Consider the following 18,886-nt stretch of genomic DNA (forward strand, 5'->3'; position numbering starts at 1 on the left):
CTGGCCTTCCTGTCCGCTCCCAGAAGCAGCATAGCAGGGCTAGTAGCATCTCTGAAGAGAGTTTACAAAGACAGTTGTTTTTGTAAACCAGTCCAGGCAGCTAAAGCAGCCCTTGAAACCTGTGAAATTCTTGTATTTCTGGGTCATCTGGCTACCATCTTCCTATTCCTAGTGGGGAAGAGTTCAGAGGCTCTGGGAATCTTTCAAGTTAAAACCAGAACTCTACATCCGTGGCAGGAGATGTGCTGTCAGAGCAACAGAGTAAGAGCAGGTGCAAACTTTGTATGGAGCCTAAACCAATATTCATCAACTTGGTTTCCTTTCTCCTAGGGCAGAGAACTTTTCCCTTTTCCCCTCCCCAGTTCTTCATACCAATAATAATAAGAAGAATTGCTAACATAGATGCAATCTTGTAAACTTTGCCTGACTCTCAACCTGAGAGAGAGAGAATTGGTTTACTTGGCTTAAAGCCACGGACGCTAAGTGAACCTATCATAGGATTCTCAGCCACATAGGAGGAAGGTTTGGTTTAGTTTCAGTGTTTTATTGATGTAATCCAAGCATGGATAACAGTTGCAGCATGTGCTCTCAGGAGAGGCCAACTATAGGATTTCATTTTCTAGTCCTACCACTTCAAGAGCTGTGAAGAGAGAACTGCTCAGAGCCAAGGAAGTTCACTGTCTCTCTCTCAGCCAGCTGTTCAAGAGATCAGATGTCAAACTGAACATGGCTATTGTAACATTGATCTGATTCCGGGTGGCTAGAAGCACTCCCATCTCCGCAATGGAAAAGAGGGTTGGGTTGTTCATGGCAACCCACAATATGGAACAGCTGGCTCCATTGGTAAAGGATGGATGTTCCTGTGCAATATTTGTCTGACCTTGTGTGAGTATGTCAGGTTTATGTCATGCATCAGGTTGCATCCTAATAATAAAGAACCACTGAGAGGGCACCAGCCGTGCGGCACGTAGCTCAGTGCCTTGGTTGAGAGTCTCCATTGTCCTTGGACTTGCTGTGGATTAGTGTTGCATGTTTCCAATAAGGTTGCAGTGTTTTTCAATTACATTTTTGTGATGCAACCTCAGACATGTTGTTTCCTGGATTTTGCTGGTCTGTGTCCAACTTTCACGCTATTTATTTAAACAAAGAGGTGCCAGAAGTTTGGTATTTGTGAAACTCTGATGGATGCTGTTCACGTGCCAAAAGTTTGGGGAAAATAAAAATCTGAATTGTGAACATCATTTTGAGCAAAACCCTCTTGGTTGCAGCAGAGCTAGAATCTTTCTGTTCTGAGAGGCAGCTGGGAAAGACCTTACAAGGGACTGAGCTCCCATCACTTAGTATGGAGAGGGGCGGCTCAACGTCATGCAGAATCTAGCCCCCAAGGCCCTTGTGGTAGACAATTAACTATGTAATTGCTAGCAAGAAGCAGCAAAGGTACTCTCCAGGGTTTTAAGGGTCAGCGTCACTTTTGAATAGCAAATGAGGCAGGTACATGACAAGCAGGTAGTGATGACACTTTCATAAATAAGAGATTTTTGTTTTCTTTTTATGGAAATTGGGGAGGAGCAAAAGTTTGTGGGGTTTTTGCTTCAAAACATGTAAGCTGGAGTCATGTTTGTGATTCAAATAGCTAGATGCTTGATTTAAGCAATAGAATTATGCAAAAAAGGGCTGTATCCCATTTAAAAAAGTGTATTAATAATTACCGGAGAATGCTGACTTGAATTTCTAAACTTTTGTGGCAGATGAGGCATGAAATGTATTGTTATAAATGTGTTGTCCAAAGTATCTGTAATGGCAGCATTTAATTATGCTGGTAGAATGCTCCAAAAGGTTTCTGAAGGTTCGGTCAAACACAGACAGCAGATCTGTTGGATTGTCAAATGTGAACATAGTTGCTCTCCTGTGCAAACTGACATTTTGGGAAAATAGAGTGTGTGTGAGATGGGGGCGAGTGGGTGGAAATGAAATGAACAGCAGTTTATAGACACCATCAGAGTCTATTTCAGGATGTAGCATGCCACCTTTTCCATAGGGATTTGCTTATGGCATAATGTGAGAGGGTATCTCATAATTGACCGAAACTAAGCGGATACAGCAGTATTGTTAAAAAGTGTGTGTGCGTGCGCGTGTGTAATGACTGAGATGGGTTTAAATGTGGTCTGTGTTCTGCTGCCTACGAACAATTCAAATGGGCAATTGTCTACATAGAGCAGCTGTCCACGCAGGGTTAGAGGACACATTCTTCTGTTTAGTGACTCCTTGTATCATCTGCTCTTTTGAAAGCTTGATGGGATAAACTGCTTCAAAGAAACCTCAGCTGAGATTGGCATGGGCCTGGTAGATTCGGGGGCTCAGTGCTGACTGCTACCAGAATATAAAGACTTTTTTATTTCTATTGGTGTTAGATTTTAGTAAACCCAAATTTGGCGCCTAATTTCAACCAGCAGCCCTCTTTCTACACTGCATACAAGCCCTACGTATGAAGCCTACTGTGCCAGGATGTCCCCTGGGATAAGCAAAGGTCCGATGTATATTCCCCACACAGGTGTCACTCCACTTGTGCATGAATGCACCACATTCTCCTTTCTGTGGGGAGCTCATCCGTCTGGAATCTGGGCCTCTGCTCCCTGTTGCCTTGTTAAAGGTTTCTCCCCTCCTTGCCTGGTTTCTAGGATTTTGTCAGTCAGCATTGCCCTTCTGCCTGCAGTCATTTCTCTCGCTCTTGTTGTTTGTTACCTCATACTGTGACAGAAGCTCTGTTGAAGCACACCTGTGGTGACAGCAAAGGAAGTGGGGTTAGAGAGGAGCATATGTCACAAAAGATCAGGCCTGATTCATTCTGTGACTGTCCCCTCCTGCTTAGCTAATCCCATGGGACCTGAGAGGGAGAGGGGTCCCTCAAAGCAAACCCTTAGACACCTACACTGAAGGCAGGTAAGGAGATCAAGTATCCCTGCTTTTCTCCAAGCTATAGTGCCCTTGGTGGACCTTCTCAAATGCATGTTTAAGGAGTCTAGATGGGAGGTGACCCATGCTCTAGTTCACCAGTTGGCTTCACCACATCTGGCTAGGGCCCAGGTAGATAGACTGGCCAACATGGGAAGCATCCATCCAGGCCAAAACCTGAAGCAAGGCACTGTTGGGGGTAAAGGTCTGAAAGCCCCCTGTTTTGCTATGGCTTTAGCATTCCCTCATTACTCTTTGAAAGGGAGAGTGCCTCTTCCATCTCATGAATGAGCTAGAGAGTTCTAGAAAACGGAGGGAAAGTACTACCTTTAGCCAGAGAAGACACAAAAGAGGCATACGGGTCTGAGGTCTGAGATCATGCTTACTCTTACAGTCCAGCACTCCCTCCTCTGCAAGTCTATGGTGGTTGGGAGCTCGTTTGGTCTCCTAGGCTGATTCCCTGGTGGACTTGCACATCCAAGTGTGCAAGCGGTGGAAGGTGTCATGGTCCTCAAGCAGTGTTGGGTCATTCAGGCAATACAGTGGTGTCATAAACACACAAACAGGATGATGCCAGGAGCAAGAAGCTAGCATGAGAAGCCATGATGATGATGGACTGGCCAGAAGACTACTTACTATCCCTCGGGACTCCCCTGGCTGGCATGCTCAATCCTCAAACAGACAGCCTGAGTCAAAAGGCGCTCCCACAGGAGTGGGAGGTGAATGGAGAAGTTACATCAGGTCTACAAACCTTGGGGTAAGTTGTCAATGGGTCTGTTTGCGACAGCCAAGAATGCTAAGTTCTCTGGCTTTCTAGTCCATTGCAAAGAGGACCTGATGACCACTATGTTCCTTGTTCCTCTATTATGGTAGCTTGTAGAGCCTTCAGCTGAGATCAGGTTCCCATTGTACTGGGCACTTTACAAGCGCAGGGCAAGTCCCTGACAGACAAGAATGTATACCTGGGACCCAGAGAAGTTCAAGGCAAAGCTGATGTGCTAGGACACTCCAGAACTGGAACAAACCGTTAATGTTACCTCCTGCCTTTCTGTAGACTTGTAATGTCTGTTTGCAAACAATCGCCAGTACTTCGTATTCAAAAATAATTGTCCTCAGTCAGCACTGGCACATTTATACTCAATGTGCAAACTCTCTTGTCAGTGCTGTAATGACATACTGCATGGCACATCTGTGTAGATCAGGTGGCATTTGGCTTCAATCTGGTGCCTGGTTTGATTTCCTCAGGCCATCCTGGTTTTACTTGATGATAGGTTGATGGGTCTGATTCTCATCTAGCGTACAGCAGCACAAATGAGGCATGGGTCTATTGAAGCGAATGGAGTAACATCTCTGTAAGTGAGGAAAATCAAGCCCAGTGTAAGTGGAGTTCATCTTTCTCAGACATTTAATCATGCTAACCTTCTTTGCCCTATTTAAATTTCATGGCATTTAGTCCTGTTTCATTCCCTTTCTGCGCATGTAGTTTAAAAGGCAATAAGGAGCTTGACTGCCCATCTCGAAACAGAGTCAAACAGCTGCCACTCGTTTATTTATCATTTTTGGTCACTGTGTCCAGCAAAGTTATTTGATATTCAGTTATCAGTGCAAGTACATAGTAAAAGTGCACTAAATTTGTTTTTATTTCTGAGTGTACATTACAGGTGTTTTTTATATATATATAACACATATAAACACAGATGATATACCTATTTTTCTTTTTATGACTCCTGCTGTATGTCTTGTATTTAAATGGAACAGCAGCTGCTCCTTCCTTCCCCTCCTCCCCAGCATTATTTTATGATCAGTTTGCTCCTTGCTGGCAGAAAGATGACAGTCCTGTAATGGAAGGGGGTGGGAGGACACAGTCCAAGCTAACAGAAGCAGCAGCAGCTTTTGGTGCCTGCAGCCATGTCTTCTTCTTTTAAATTAAATCCATTTGTTGGAGCTGGAACAAAATTATTGTATCACCCTTGGTTCATATTCAAAAGGTTAGAATTTTCGTTCAGTATCCAAATGAGTGGAGATATGCAAACTATGTAATGGGTGGAAAAACATACTCTATCATGAGATATTGGAAACTAGAGACCTGATCCAAAGCCCATTAAAAAAACAGTGGTAATCTTTGGTTTGTTTTTGTTTGTTGTTAACAGAACTGTTGTTGATAATAGGGCCTATCTTGTTCCATTGAAGTCACTGGGAGTTGATGGCACCTCTCTGCTTAGTAACCGAAAAAGCTGCATACATTGGTGAACTTTTTTCTTCTTTGCTTTCATTTTCTTTTCTTCCCCATGAGAACTTGCAGTGTGAGGTTGTTGCTATTTCTGATTTCTTCGCCTCTTTCACTTATCAATTTCCCATCCAAAATAGGAGAGAAACTGACCCCCAGAGGCAGAAGAATCAGGAGCAGTAGGGTTAGCTGACAAATAACCTTCCTACCCCAAACAAAACTCTCTGTAGCTGGCATTGAATGCTCTACTGGATGCCTGCTAGGCTGAATGTATTAGTCAATGGTGTAATGTTGCACTCCATATGTTTTATGGAAATATGCTTATAAGTGTGAATATGATGTGACTGGAATATGCTTTATGCAAAAGGTCTTTTGTAAGGTATCATTTACAAAGCTTATAATCTACTGAATATATTCCTCCTATTTGTATGTATATATCATTCTTGTATCTGATGCTAGAAATATGAAGTATAACTCTGAGGTCCTATTGTAATTATGCAAATTGTGGGCCATTAATGGTGGTTTGGAAGCTTGATGGCTCCCATTCACTAGGATGTAAATGGCTCTGTTTACTTGCAAACCTTCCTGGGTGCATGTGGGCCAGCCCTGGAAGAATGGAGCCCGGGGACTCGCAGGATATGTGACCATGTCACCTGATACTGGAATCCATCTTAAACCTGGTCCTTTTCCATTTAGAAGGAGGGGTGAGGACTCGGAGACACAAAAGATTCCCGCCTTGTGCCAAAGCTATAAAAGGGGGTGGAACAGAACAAAGGGGGCTGCCAGTCATGAGAGAACCCCTAGTTACCACCTGAGCTGAAACTAACAAGGACTGTACCAGGGGAAAGGATTGGGCCCCGACTAGGAAGAAGTCTAGTCTGTGAAAAGAACAAGGAGTACTTGTGGCACCTTAGAGACTAACACATTTATTTGAGCATAAGCTTTCGTGGGCTACAGCCTACTTCATTGGATGCATAGAATGGAACATATAGTAAGAAGATATATAGATATATGTATACAGAGAACATGAAAAAGTGGAGTAACAGGCTAATTAATTAAGATGAGCTATTATCAGCAGGAGGGAAAAAAAAACTTTTGTAGTTGGCTCATTTAGACAGTTGACAAGAAGGTGTGAGGATACTTAACACGGGGAAATAGATTCAATATGTGTAATGACCCAGCCACTCCCAGTCTCTATTCAAACCCAAGTTAATGGTATCTAGTTTGCATATTAATTCAAGCTCAGCAGTTTCTCATTGGAGTCTGTTTTTGAAGCTTTTCTATTGCAAAATTGCCACCGTTAAATCTGTTACTGAGTGGCCAGAGAGGTTGAAGTGTTCTCCTACCGGTTTTTGAATGTTATGATTCCTGATGTCAGATTTGTGTCCATTTCTTCTTTTGCATAGAGACTGTCCAGTTTGGCCAATGTACATGGCAGAGGGGCATTGCTGGCACATGGTGGCATATATCACATTGGTAGATGTGCAGGTGAACGAGCCCCTGATGACGTGGCTGATGTGATTAGGTCCTATGATGGTGTCACTTGAATAAATATGTGGACAGAGTTGGCATCGGGCTTTGTTTCAAAGATAGGTTCCTGGGTTAGTGTTTTTGTTATGTGGTGTGTGGTTGCTGGCATGTATTTTGGAGCATCTCTGAGGGTGAGCTATTACCTGTATCAGTTTCTTAATGTATTTGGCTTAGACTTGCTTGTTTTTGCTTTGTTTTGCTTGGTGACTTACTTTGTTCTGTCTTTTATTACTTGAAACCACTTAAATCCTATTTTTTATAGTTATAGTTAATTAATAAACAAAAGTGATTTTATTAACCCAGAGTAAGTGATTAATATCTGGGGGAGCAAACAGCTGTGCATATCTCTCTATCAGTGTTATAGATGGTGGACAATATAAAGCTTACACAGGGTAAACTCATAAACAGAGTAAAATGGATTTATTTGGGGTCTGGATCCCATTGGGAGCTAGGTGTCTGGGTGCTGGAGATAGGTGACCTGCTGAGCAGTTTTTGGTTAAAGTCTGCAGCTTTGGGGGCGTGGACCAGACCTGGGTCTGTGTTACAGCAGGCTAGCGTGTCTGGCTCAACAAGGCAGGGTTCTGGAGTCCCAAGCTGGCAGGGAAAACGGGCTCAGAGGTAATTCAAGCACATCAGGTGAAAGTCCCAAGGGGTTCTTTGTGACTGAACCCATCACAAATGGTTAATACAAAAGGTTATTAAGGTGAAGGAGCAGTGCTAGAAACCTAGTACCATGCTCCCTGCTCTGACAGGCAGCTCATGCCTGATCCCTACTTGAGCACGATATCCTACCTATAGGCCTCTGTGTTAGTAGGAATCTGCTCACATTTATCCCTCAGTCTCTTGAAGAGGGAGTCTTTCTAGCCATACCTTTTACTTCTGCACCCCCTGGCTTCTGTGGTGGAGGTGGGGACAATCTTGTGCTCTTTCCCAAGCCTCTGTTTTTTGGTTTATCTTTTTTGTGCCCAAGTGCAATGCTTACCTGTGCTCCTACTCATAGTTTCCTCAAAGCAGCTGCATGAATCAGTAGTTCTTAGGCATTGTCTACATGATTAGGGGTGAGGAGAGGTTGATTGGCATAGCTATTCCAGTAATAATTTAGCTATTCTGTAATAACTCCATCACGTGGACACTCTATTCTGGAATAACAGTGATTTTATTCTGGAATAACTAGTCTGCTTTGTGAGTGGAGTAATTATTCTGTAATAAAGTCACTCTTCTTGGAATAGTATCAATAAGGGGAGCTATTCTAGAATAGCTATCATGGAATAGTTTTGTGTAGGATTGGGCATTTCACCAGTTCAAAAATAATTAGTCAATTGACCGGTTAAATATTGTCAAAAGTGGTCCAATAGTTCAAAGCAGTAACTTATTAGAAAAGTAAAGAGAAACAAAGAGTAAGTCTTTATGATTTCAGTAGGTTTAGTCTGAGATACTTATGCCTAATTAAAAAAAATAAGTTAATTAACTTGTGATTTTTGCATTTTTCTTACGTTCTAAAAAATGAAAGAATAGCACCATGATGCAATCAAAATGGTAGGCTGCTGCTTACATTAGGACATTCTTGCTGGAATATTTCACGTTTGACCATGGTCAAATAATAGGCTGTCATTTGAGTGGTCAGTTGACATTATTTGATTTGTCAATTGATTAGCTTACCAAGTCTAGCTTAGGCTTTGTCTACACTGGAATTTCGTCAGCAACGCTTTTGTCATTCAGGGGTGTTAAACTCTTCCCCCCGCCCCTCCCGAACGACACAGTTTTACTGACGAAAAGCACTGGTGTGAACAGCACTTTGTCGGCAGACACGCTCTCCTGCCGACAAACAGCAGCCTATACTGCGCACCTTTTAGCAGCATGGCTATAGCAGCACAGCCGTGTCACTAAAAGCTGCGTAGTATAGACAAAGCCTTAGTCTGCAGTAGTTATGCTGGTCAATTTCCTCATGTAGAGAAGCTCCTAGTAACTTGGCTCTGAACAGTAGGGATTAAAACTGGCCAGAATCTTGTTAATTTCATTCTGTATCTTTTTAGGAAATCTGCAAGCAGCGGCAAGGTCATTGGAGGAGCTGCAGACTCAGAAAGGCAACACTGCATTGATTTGCATTGGGTTCACATTTAGACAGTTACTCTGGGAATTATAAGGGCTAGAAACTGAAACTTTGTTTGTAAATTAAAGTTTCACTTCTGCAGAAACTCATGGCTTGAGTTCTTACGCTCACTGAAGAAAGCTTTCTACTTGCTCCTGGTAAATGTAGTATTCAAGCCCTGCTTTGAGGAAAGATGCTGAGAAATTGCCTCTGGTTATTTATGGGAGTCGTGTATAGAATGTTAATATTTCTGAATGTGTCCTTTTAAAATAAGATTAGAGTTGCAGTAAGGGAGTTTTGCCAGTGGGGTGGCAAGGGGTGGGAGGAGGGAAATGCATGGAGTTGAAAAGTAAAGCAAGAGGAGGGGGAGAAAGGACTGAATCATTAAATATGGGTGTCTGATATCTCACATACCAAATGTTCTCAGACCTTCATCCCGCATGGCAGCAACCTGTGTGTCTGTTACCAGGGAAGTCTGCATACTGAAAAGAAGTTCCAAGAACTTTTAATCACAACATTTTAAAGCAATGGATAAAGTTCATGTAAACACCATCAAAACACTGCATCTGTTGTAGTTATGTGCGAAAAAAGGAAGCACATTAGAGCAATTCTGTTGCAACTGACCTATAAAATATACATAAGTATGGATATACAGTTACACTACAAAAATAAATCCATGGTAATTCACGTTTGTTCTAATTAAAGACTTATAAGAGCAGTACGTTTATTACCAAATACATAATTACGTGATTCAGAATTCTGTACTAAATCCTTTACAGTTGTTGTGGATTCCACAGGCCAGACTGGTGAAGCTGCTTTCTAAACTGTGCCCACAAAATGTGTGTACGCATTGGCTTTGTGGACATGAGGACAGGCCCGGCTATGCTGGTGTCAGATTATATATTCCAAAATAGGGGCATGGGCCCATTTCACAGGCATTTTTTATGTTGCTTTGAAAATTTGATCTCTAAGCCCCTATTTTGAGTTAAAAGTTGCTTACTCTATGGGCCAGACTCTCAGCTGTGTCTGGTGTTAGCTGGGTGCAGCTGAGAAGGGAAAATACAAAGACACCGCTTGTGATTCCCTGATTCTGGGGGCAGTTCTCCTCCACTAGACTAGAGGCTAGTACACCAGCAGAGCACAAATGGAGTGCAGTAGTGCTCTGTCCACATCTCACTTTTCCTCAACACAACCCCTGTGCAGGGGTAATATGGGGAAAGTGCAACAGCTATGTTTGCATTTCCTAACTTTTACATGTTTCACTTTAACCTCATTGTTCTCATGATGTTGTAGTTTGCATATAGAATGTAACGTGCCATATAATCATCATTATTTATTTGTTTTGGTCTGTCTAGAACGTTTTCTAGCGTTAATCACAACTCCAGTGCTATGCCTGCGTGTATAAACGTGCATGCACTGGATTGCTCAAAGTATTTCTTAATATTTTAAAATATGTTTTAAGGAGACTTAAAATTGTTCCTTAAGTTCAGCTGCAACTATGAAGTCAAAACCATTGGTTGAATGGTCTTCGTTGGAGATTGGCACAAAGTTAGGGAAAGTAACATTCATTGGCGCTCAAGGTAGTTAATATATCTGCTCCGCACGCACAAAGCAGCTGGTTAGGGAATTGCAAAGGGATAGCATCAGACCCACATTCACTAAATTGGAGGAGGCGATTATTACAACAAAATAACCACAAGTATATAGCAAGTTTACCGTGTGCTTGCAACCTCTCAGGAAGTGTGGTTTATCTTCTATAACCGCATGACTGCGAATGATTAAAAAAATATAAACAAGAAAGGAAACACCCCTTTGGCTTAGTAGTTTTTTCTGCACGGTACATATTTTCAAAGTGTAACGAAAACTTTGAAAAGGTTCTGATGCACTGTAATCTGCACTATCCCATCTGCTCTTTTGCTCCAGTGCCGTGTGTCTCTCTGTTAGAGCAGCATGAAACAAGCTTCTCCATATTTTCCCAGTGTTTTCCAAAAAACAGTTTCATTAACAAGATGATGCTTTGTTTTCCAGCTTCTCTTATGGAATGCTTGATTTTTGGAGAGAGGAGAAGCAGGTTTGCTTGGTGAAAACTGGCTTTCACTTACGGTGCATGCATGCAAAACTACTGGCAAAAAATCATAGGGCCAAATTCTTGGCAGGTGTAAATTGGCATAGCTCCAAGTCAGCTGTGCTGACTTACACCAGGTGAGGATCTGGCACTGTGTGTGGGCTGTGAATGTTACTTAACACATATATATACACACACACAAGCTACGATTTGCAGAACTATGCATCAAATAGCATGGTAGAATCTATAGATTTGTTGGTAGCTGAGGCTTTGTTTACAGTGTGGTGAAAATTATATGTTTTCCAGCTAGGTGCCCTTTCCAGCCAAAAATACCCACAGCCTGCTAAGCTGTCCTACCCCCAAAAGGAACAGACGTTGACTAAGAAGTGTGCTAATCTATCTAGAGGAAAGGTCAGGGCACTGCACAGGGCCAAAAAAAGGTGAGGGGGAGGAATATTTACAGCAGAGAATTGAAGAGCGGAGCTCATGAAAACTAGCTTCCAGCTTCCCATGCTTTGCAACGCAACTAATCACAATATGCAGTATAGTTGTGGGGAGATGCATAGATCCTGGATCTAACTTCCATAAATCCATATTGATCACTTCTGGGGATGGGGATTCCCACTCTTCTCTGTGAGGGGAGCAGGTGGGGTGCCCCCTTTCCCAAATATAATGGGACCCCATTTCTGTGAGACTTCATTCTTTCCTCCTCCATCACTGTTGGTGTGCTGGTGAATCACTGGCCAGTGGGCTACTTCGCTTCTCTTGAGTTGAGCTCCAGGCTGGGAGTTCTTTGCCAACATGACTTTGCTCTTTGGAGTTCTACAGCCTCTTTAAAACTTGGTGGCTGTTTGTCTCTTAGACAAGGAGAACTCACTCCTGCTTTTAGCCATTGGGGTCACATTGAACAGGACTAAAGACAATGAAATTTCCTGATTTTAATTAACTTGTGTCCCTAGAGACGTGCGATTTATAAATTCAGGTAGCAAGGAAACTGAGAGTGGCTAAGGTGAAGCAATTGTTTGTGCTGTGACTCTTGTCCGCCAATTAAAATCTCTGGCTCTCGCCACTTTTGTTTGCAGTGCTGTGTGACTGCACTGCACTCCTGTTGTGAAATCTAAGAGTAGAAGAACAGGCGACCTCTCGTTGTAAGGCAGCTTCCTGTTTACAGCACACCACATTTTGATGAAATGATTAGTGGACACTTAAGCAGCCTCTTCATCTGTTGAGTTTATTTTCTGCCTTTCCTCCAACTTTATTCTAATCAACCTAAGTCTAAATGAAAACAAACCTTTATTTCTTTAATCACGGTGGCAGTGCAGGAGCCATAAATCAGGGAGATAGGTTACAGAGCGGCTATAGGAAACACAGATGAGTGGAAAAGGTTAGATTTTTCTTTAATGATATTTTAGCTGCTCAGTGACCCTGAATGTGCTAAACTTTCACACAGGAGGGATAAAAATTGAAAAGATTACCCAAGAAGGAAATCACTATCTTATAAAACCACACACACTGATTCTTCTAACTGTGTGCAGGACACTCCGTCTCAGCTGCTTCCTTCTTCTCCATGCGTGCCCTCCCCTTGCTACCTCTCAGGAATTGAAAACAGACTGTCTGAAGTGTTAATGGAGCAGAGTTCTTGTTCCATAGGAGATGTCAGTGGAGTTTGGAGAGAGACAGAGACAAGTGGCTTTTATGTTCATAGTAGATAGAGTGTAGGTACCTTTTCATTTCTTTCTTGGGCAAGCAGGAAGAAAGAAAAAAACAGAAACCTCATTGTTGCATTCCCAGATACTTTTCTTTAGACACAGATTTAAGCTCAGCAGCCGCATCCAAGAGATAACTGGTGGAAGAGGACTGAACCACAAAAATGTTTTTAAATGTAGGAAGGACAATCTCAATATTTTTTTATCACTTTTTTTTTTATTGTTAGAAGAGAGAGGAATGTGATCTGGGATTATTACAGTAGGCAGCTGGGAGTTGATGATTCCTAGGTTCTATTCTCTGCTCCGTCACATCTGTCTGTGCGTGATCTTGTATTTTCAAGAGTGTCCTCATTTTGGGCATGTCCATTTTTGACTGCTCTGCTTGGGACACCTAGGGCCTTGTTTGCAGAGATGTTAAGTACTCGGAGTTCTCCAAGATCACTGGGAGCAGTGTCTGCTCAGCGCTTTCAGACCCGAGGTGCGTCTCCTTTGAGCATCCGGAAAGGGAACATCCTAAATGTTGGCCTTAATTTCTGTCTGCCTCAGTTCCCCAGTCTGTAGAATGTGGACAATAATACTGTTGTTCCAGATTTCCAGAGTTAGATTCATAGATTTATAGATATTAAGGTCAGAAGAGACCATTATGATCATCTAGTCTGACCTCCTGTACAACGCAGGCCACAGAATCTCACCCACCCACTCCTGCGAAAAACCTCTCACCTATGTCTGAGCTATTGAAGTCCTCAAATCTTGGTTTAAAGATTTCAAGAAGCAGAGAATCCTCCAGCAAGTGACCCGTGCCCCATGCTACAGAGGAAGGCGAAAAACCTCCAGGGTCTCTTCCAATCTGCCCTGGAGGAAAATTCCTTCCCAACCCCAAATATGGCGATCAGCTAACCCTTGAGCATATGGGCAAGATTCACCAGCCAGATACCCAGGAAAGAATTCTCTGTAGTAACTCAGATCCCACCCCATCTAACATCCCATCACAGGCCATTGGGCCTATTTACCATGAGTATTTAAAGATTAATTAATTGCCAAAATCATGTTATCCCATCATACCATCTCCTCCATAAACTTATCGAGTTTAATCTTAAAGCCAGATAGGTCTTTTGCCCCCACTGCTTCCCTTGGAAGGCTATTCCAAAACTTCACTCCTCTGATGGTTAGAAACCTTCATCTAATTTCAAGTCTAAACTTCCCAATGGCCAGTTTATATCCATTTGTTCTTGTGTCCACATTGGTACTGAGTTGTTGATGAGAGACTTGTAACCTCTTTGGAGGGTAAGTGCTATAAAGGGGCAACGTATTAATTAATTTTTAAAAATTCAAATCTCTCGTTACCAAGTGGGTTGATTACCGGGCCCCCACTTCCCCCAAGCTTGACCATTACATGCATATAATTGTGGGTGAGCTGTGGGTGCTGGGCTGCTGTGTGTGTGTTTTGGCCCTTTCTTTTTGGAAAAGTGTTGAAGCATCAAGGGTGATGTGACAAGGCCTTAGAGAACGTGCTCTCTGTAAGTACGTTTACAATGCAGACAGACACCTGCGGCTGGCCCTTGCTAGCAGACTTGGCCTTGTGGGGATTGGGTGAAGGGGGCTGTTTAATTGCGGTGTAGACGTTCGGTATCAGGCTGGAGCCCAAGGTCTTGGACCCTTCCACTTCACAGGGTCTCTCAGCCCAAGCTCCAGCCCGAGACCAAACCTCTACACTGCAATTTTATAGTCCCACAGCCCTGCCCCGTGAGCCTGAGTTAGCTGACACGGGCCAGCTTCATGAGTTTTATTGCAGTGTAGACGTACCCTTAAGCTTTTATGAAATCTAGCTGTGGATCTCAGCAGATCTGATAATCCTTTTGGCTCTCATCTTCAAATCTCCTGAGTTCTATTGCTTCCCCAGGAGTAGGGAGGAATGCATTTTAGAGGTGCTCTGACCCCAAAGAAGTCCTGGAACGTGTGAAATTCTGAATAGAGCAGCAGGCCATCCTGGTAGGAGTGTGCCAAATCTAGGCAGTGCCTTCCTATTCCAGTGAAATCTCATCCTGTGCTGGGAGTGGGGAAGGAAATAGTCCAGTGTGTGCACGCGCATGTGCGTGGGAAAATTTCAATAAGTTCAAATAAACACTAAGGATCTGAACTTCCACAGAGACACAGGCATGAAATCAGTGTAACTTCACTGAAATCCATGGGAATTAGTTATACCAGGTGAAACTGATAGAGCAGAAATTCAGGCTTCAACCCTGCCAACACTTATGCATTTACTTATTTTTAAGCATACGAGTAGCCCCATTAAAGCCGATGCACTGGTTTTCAGAATTGGGGTCTAACTTTTGGGGGAGCCCAGAGTCCAGAACCAACCCTTTGTCCATCAGTAGCTCCAGCAAGAGGTTTGGAATCTGGTGAGTACGGGGTTGCAATCATGAGGTTTCTCCAGTCTTTTCTTCTCAGTACATTTCCTCTGTAAACATTATATAAGTTCTGCTTGAGTGAAGGTTGTATTTTTTCCTTTAAAGCCATTTGATTTCCTGTCTTCTGTTCAGAGATTCTGCCTTAATGCTGGCAGGTGACCTGACAATATTCTGAAAACTGGATTTAAAAAAAAAAAAAGGATTGATGCTTTCAACATTTTTAAAAAATTCCTTCACATTAGTCCATTTTAACAGCCAAGGCAATTTTCCACATGGTGGCTTTATGGAAATGGGCTGCAGCTCTTGCCAGCCATGACCAGAACATTATAGGAAATGTATTTTCATGGAAGATTTGCTGCAATTGCCAAATGGGAAAAGGGGGAGGGGGTTTGTTCTGTTAATGGACAACTGCGTGTCATGATGCGAATCCCTTCTATTAAATTAAATTGGCTGCATTTCCCATCATTGCCAACTCCTTGCTGAAGCAAATAGTCACTGACACACTGTTCCCCACTATAAAGGCCCTGTGGATTGACATGGCAAGACATCCTATGCTGGCATGGAGTGAGCAGCAAACACGTTTAGCTTGCTGGCTGAGATAAACTTATCAGGTACAAACAATTGGAATATTTCTGTGGGGTGCCTTGTTCAAACATGGAGCTAATGGAAATCAGCTTTTCAGATTGAAAACTCGTGAGCAGTGATATTTTATATAATACATAAATAAAGATACAAATTAAGGCCCCGATTCTGTAAACATATTTGCATGTGCCTAGCTTTAAGCCACGACTTAAAGTGAAGAATATGCTTAAGTCATGGCAGGTTCAGGTGCCTTTGATGCCTGAAGGGCTTACATCCTCCACTGCAGTATTACTACAAATCAAGGTCTAATATTCCTTTGCTATGAATAGCAGTGTTCAGTGCCTCACCTGTGAAAATGTGATCCATGTTGAGACTTGGTCTCCCTCCCAGAAAAATACCACTGCATGACTATTATTCTACACTGGCAGAATACCTCCTTGCCAATAGATAGATACACCAGATATGATATTTGGTGTTCAAATTCCACTGTTTAGCGGCGATGCGAATAGGGTAGTGAGCAGCATGAGGGTGCCAAGGTGAGAGAAGCAAACAAATTTTCCCACTTCCCCCTCAACAGACCCCAGACTCCTATCCTGCAAAAAAGATCGCTCAACATAGATTCTTAATTCCCATGAAGAAAAGGAGTACTTGTGGCACCTTAGAGACTAACCAATTTATTTGAGCATAAGCTTTCGTGAGCTACAGCTCACTGTAGCTCACGAAAGCTTATGCTCAAATAAATTGGTTAGTCTCTAAGGTGCCACAAGTACTCCTTTTCTTTTTGCGAATACAGACTAACACGGCTGGTGCTCTGAAACCTGTCTTAATTCCCATGCAGAGTCCCACTGACTTCAATGGACCTACAGCTGCTATAATTTAGTTTTCATGCAACTCGACTGCAAACCTCTGTCTTCAGGAATTTAAAGCTGGACCATACAGATTTATGTTGGCCTGACACTGGCCATGCGCAATTTTATTTTATTTATTTTTTTACTGTGTCAGCAAATTTGACTGAACTATTTAGGGGAAAAATTTAGCAGGTGGAATCTTCAGAAGCACTTAGCTTGGCCTGGCCCTGCTCTCATTGAAGTTGCTGAGTTTTGGTAATCCCACCCCAAATGTATAAATCGTTATTTATTATGTTTTTTAAATGATTTTTGGAGTTTAGCTTAGATAAGTGATAACTAAGGGGGGAAATGATAGCGGTCTGTAAAATGCTGAAAACGGTCACCCAATGACATTAGTAAGTAGAAAGTTTAATACAAACAAATGAAATTATTTTTTCTTACAACACACAAGTTACCTGTGGAACTCTTTTTGTCAGAGGATGTTGTGATGGCCAAAAGTATAACTGGGTTTAAAAAAAGAACAGGGTAAGTTAATGGAGGGTAGGTCCTGAATGGCTATTCGCCGAAATGGTCGGGTGTAATCCTATGCCCCAGAGTGACCCTAAACCTCTGACTTTCAGATGTCAGGAGGGGAAGATGGGTGGATCACACTGGAATTGCCCTGTTCTGTACACTTCCCCCTGAAGTGCTGGTATGGGCCACTGTTAGAGACAGGATGTTGGGCAAGGTGAACCAGTATGGCAGCTTTTGTGTTCTTATAGAGTTCTGTTTTTTGGTTTAATTTCATTCTAATAACCAGCCTGCTAGTTTTTAATGGGACCTAGGTAATGCTGATAACTAGCTGAGTATAGGAGAGAGGGGAACAGGAATGGCTAAGTAATACTAATTTAATATAATTAGCTCTGAGTGTACCATAGATGCAACACTTGACAAGTTGCCAAACTATTTCTCTCAGAAAAGTCTCTCATTATGAGTCCCTTAATTCCTCACGCTGTACAGGAAAAGATTGCTCTAGCCCTGTTTGCTTACCAAGCAGAAAAACTGAGATGATCAATTAAAGTTGCACACTTTTGAACAGATGGCTGCATCATTTTTGATTAAGTGTGTATATTGGACTAATAGAGTTGGTATCTCTGATCGGGTATTATGTTGTGTCTAAAATCTGTTTGCTTTTTAATCTTGCTCTTAGCATCATTCTGACAATCTCGCAATCTGGTACTGCGTGTTCTCCTAGCCATCTCCTATTTTAATGTGAGGGTCATCATGTTGGATAAATATTTACAATAAAATGGGAAAGTTAACGTGAAGGGCTCTCTGCCTCAGGGGATAGGGCACCTGACTGGCACTCAGAAGAGCAGGGTTCTATTTTGGGTGGCTTTGGGCAAATTGTTTCCCTCCTGTAACTCAGTTTTTAAAATGGTGGGGATGACGATGATGATACCTATTTCCTTTGTAAAGTAGTTGGTGATTTGAACTTGAGAAGTGCTATATGTGCAGGTGACATCATTATTTTATGTGGCACTCTTTTCAACAGCTGGCCTTCACCTGGGAATTTGGAGACTTGTGGTGAAATCCTGACCCTGTTGAAGACAGTGGCAAAATTTCAATTGAGGTCAGTGGAGCCACGATTTAGAAACCCCGGAACAACTTTCTGTCATGGCCTTTTATTGATCATTATCTTCTGTAGGGGTGTGGTGAGACTGTCTATTTGCAGTGGCATAGAAACAAGCAAACAGATAAACAAAAAACCCATGTGCCCTTTAAGGGTTGTGTATTTAGTAAATATTTGCAATGAATGACACCACCAAATATATGCTATGTGATTTCCCACCAGTGCTTTTGTTTTTTTTCTTATTGATGGGTAGCCACTCTCCTCAGTATAGATGTTTAGAGTCCAAACATCTTGCTTTAAAACCAGGAGCTCGATAAAGCAGTCATTTAAGACAGAGTGAAATTAAATTTTGCAGTCATTTTACAAATCACCTTTCCTATTGATGAGTGTGTCCATCTGACCGAAGAGACCAGTTTGCTAGATGACGGACCAGCTTGTAACCCAAAGACAGCCAGCTTGTAACCCAAACTTAGCACACCTGCTTTTTGTCCTGAGTTTTTAAGATGTTATTACCAGAGTCACTAGATATTGACTAGGACAGGAAAAAATACAGACATTTGTTAAAAGTTCTGCCTTCCTGTGCAGGGTGGCTATTAAACACCTGTTAAATGTCACCACCTTAAAATTATGATTCAGCACAATCACATCATAATGCTTATTGTGCACTGTCAAGCAACTACAGATCTCTCCTTTCTAAATCCTGTTCTGTTGGGGACTAGAGCTGCCAGTGAAAAAGAGAGACTATTCCATCCAACAAGATTAAAATGATGTATTCCTTTGTCCTGTGATAGACAGATAAGGCAATTTTCCTCTAAGCATCTTAATCACATGGTCAATGCCCTGCCTTAAGTAACTCTGTCAGAGGTA

General features: G+C 42.3%; 1 protein-coding gene and 1 long non-coding RNA gene across 4 annotated transcripts in view; one reads left to right on the forward strand and one right to left on the reverse strand.

The window, feature by feature from the left end:
- Positions 1 to 18,886, forward strand: part of HS6ST1 (heparan sulfate 6-O-sulfotransferase 1) — a 272,141-nt gene that overhangs the window by 24,495 nt on the left and 228,760 nt on the right. Inside the window, exon 2 of one of the 2 annotated variants that reach the window (XM_027818393.3) lies at positions 17,942 to 18,019. The exons of the other annotated variant lie outside the window; for it this stretch is intronic. Coding sequence (XP_027674194.2) covers positions 17,942 to 18,019 — 78 coding nt within the window. The remainder of the gene's footprint in view (positions 1 to 17,941; positions 18,020 to 18,886) is intronic. 2 annotated transcript variants of the gene reach the window in all.
- LOC119567010 lies at positions 561 to 10,563 on the reverse strand. 2 transcript variants are annotated; one of them, XR_005226644.1, is made up of 3 exons: positions 10,515 to 10,563; positions 9,213 to 9,280; positions 561 to 2,776 (listed from the first exon to the last, which is right to left on the reverse strand). It is a non-coding gene; the product is annotated as an uncharacterized LOC119567010 (long non-coding RNA). The 2 variants fall into 2 exon arrangements; XR_006283635.1 differs by having other exon boundaries at positions 561 to 4,302; positions 10,515 to 10,551.

This window comes from Chelonia mydas, chromosome 9, assembly GCF_015237465.2.
Source record: "Chelonia mydas isolate rCheMyd1 chromosome 9, rCheMyd1.pri.v2, whole genome shotgun sequence".
Lineage (NCBI taxonomy): Eukaryota > Metazoa > Chordata > Testudines > Cheloniidae > Chelonia > Chelonia mydas.